This window comes from Nannospalax galili, unplaced genomic scaffold (genome assembly GCF_000622305.1).
Source record: "Nannospalax galili isolate Female #2095 unplaced genomic scaffold, S.galili_v1.0 scaffold1123, whole genome shotgun sequence".
Classification (NCBI taxonomy): Eukaryota; Metazoa; Chordata; class Mammalia; order Rodentia; family Spalacidae; genus Nannospalax; species Nannospalax galili.
The window spans coordinates 45,547-47,304 of NW_008349192.1; the positions used below are offsets into that span (position 1 = coordinate 45,547).

Below are 1,758 nucleotides of genomic sequence, written 5' to 3' on the forward strand. Positions count from 1 at the left end.
TGTTGGCCTTCTGCACACAGGGTCCCCCTCAGAATACACCTTTTCAGAGTTCCTCCACCCCTTGTAAATCATATAGCGACCCTGTGTGTCCCACACACTACATTCAACTTCTCTGCCTTACCTTCTTTTAGAGTGCATTGCATTATTAACGTTCCACATTGATTTGCATCTCATTTCCGACCTTTGAAATGAACCTAGACTTGCTGGGAAGCTCTGTCCCCTGATGTATCTGTAGCTGCTATAGGGAGCCTAGTCAAGAGAAAGCTTCGCATGGGTGGCTGAGTGATTGAATGGTGGAAGGCCTTGGGGTTGTAGATAGTCCATTTGTTCATTATCCTTTGAGACCCCAGAAGTATGCTAACAACTAGAAAGATGCCTAGAAAATGCAAAGAAGACTGGAGGGAAAGATCACATCATCAAAAGAGAACAAGGATAGACTGAGGTCATAGCAGAAGGGAGGCTGGGGCTTCCAGAAGTGGGAGTGAGCTTTGGATGCCACTGAGAGCTGACCGAGGGAAAGATCCATGTGAGTTCCCTGAGTTCCTTGGGTAAACTGGGATACGAGTTCTTCAGCACTATAAATGGACAGGGCCTCACCTGATAGTCTATTTCCATGCTGTCCTCGGGCTGTATGTCTGTCACTGTGGCATCTGTTGAGGCAGGACAAGGGGGTGATCTGTCCAGAGTCCTGGACCATATTGTGGAGTTTAGTTCCACGGAGGACTGAGCCCAGATCTGCCCCACCACTGCCTTGGACATCTCCCTCTCAAGGGCCCTGTTCCTCTTACACTGGTTTTCCTCCTGGATGGCAGCAGCTAAGCTGGAGCTGGGGAGACAAGAGGGTGTCAGGTGACAGTGAGCGGCCGAAGGCAGGTGGGAGTCTGGATCACCAGGCAGGAGTTACCTGTTTTGAGGACCTCTATCCATGGGCACTGCCTCTGCAGGAAGGCGCAAGTCTGCCTTTCTCTGATCTGCATGAGATGGAAAAGCCTTAGCCAGGAGGGTGGGGGACCCAACTATAAGCACATTCAGGAGAGGAAAAGAAATTTAAAAAACTTTTAATGTATTTATTTTTATTCATATGAGTGTTATGCCTGCATGTATATAAGTGCATCCATGTTGTGCAGTGCCCACAGAGGACAGAGATGGTGTCAGATCCCCTTGAGCTGGAGTTATGGACAGTTAGTTGCTGTGTGGGTGCTGGGATTCGAACCCGGGTCCTCTGCAAGAACAACCAGCTCTCTTAACTGCTGAGCCATCTCTCCAGCCACAAGAAAAGGAATTTTAAGACACATAATATAGCTGACTGGACTCCAGTGGATGAACTCACATGGAGGGACATCTGGGTACTCAAACTTGACTCGATAGACCTTGACATGTATTACAAAATGCATGAAACACAGAATGCATGACTATAAGGGGGTACAGAGATGGGAGGGTCTGGATATGATTAAGATGTATTATATAAAATGCACAAAACTCAATAAAACATACATTGAGAAAAAAACACTTATATCTGCAAATATTCTAGGAAATGGAAAGTCTTGCAGAGCACCTGAAACTTGCACAGGCATGGAGATCACATGGTTTCTGTTCTATGTTTTCTGACTGAAGCTTCAGAAAAAATGTTTCTGGGGCTGGAGAGATGGCTCATTGGTTAAGAGCACTGACTGCTCTTGCAGAGGACCCAGGTTCAATTCCTAGCACCCACATGGAGGCTACGAACCATCTTTAACTCCAGTTCCAGGGTAATCTGAA

The 1,758-nt window shown here is 46.9% G+C and overlaps 1 protein-coding gene across 1 annotated transcript in view; it reads right to left on the minus strand.

Annotated features, from left to right (window-relative positions):
• The window catches only part of LOC103744701 (leukocyte immunoglobulin-like receptor subfamily B member 5), a 37,229-nt gene that overhangs the window by 3,946 nt on the left and 31,525 nt on the right, over positions 1 to 1,758 (minus strand). Inside the window, 3 exon segments of the mRNA XM_017801486.2 lie at positions 598 to 650; positions 789 to 826; positions 905 to 971. Coding sequence (XP_017656975.2) covers positions 598 to 650; positions 789 to 826; positions 905 to 971 — 158 coding nt within the window.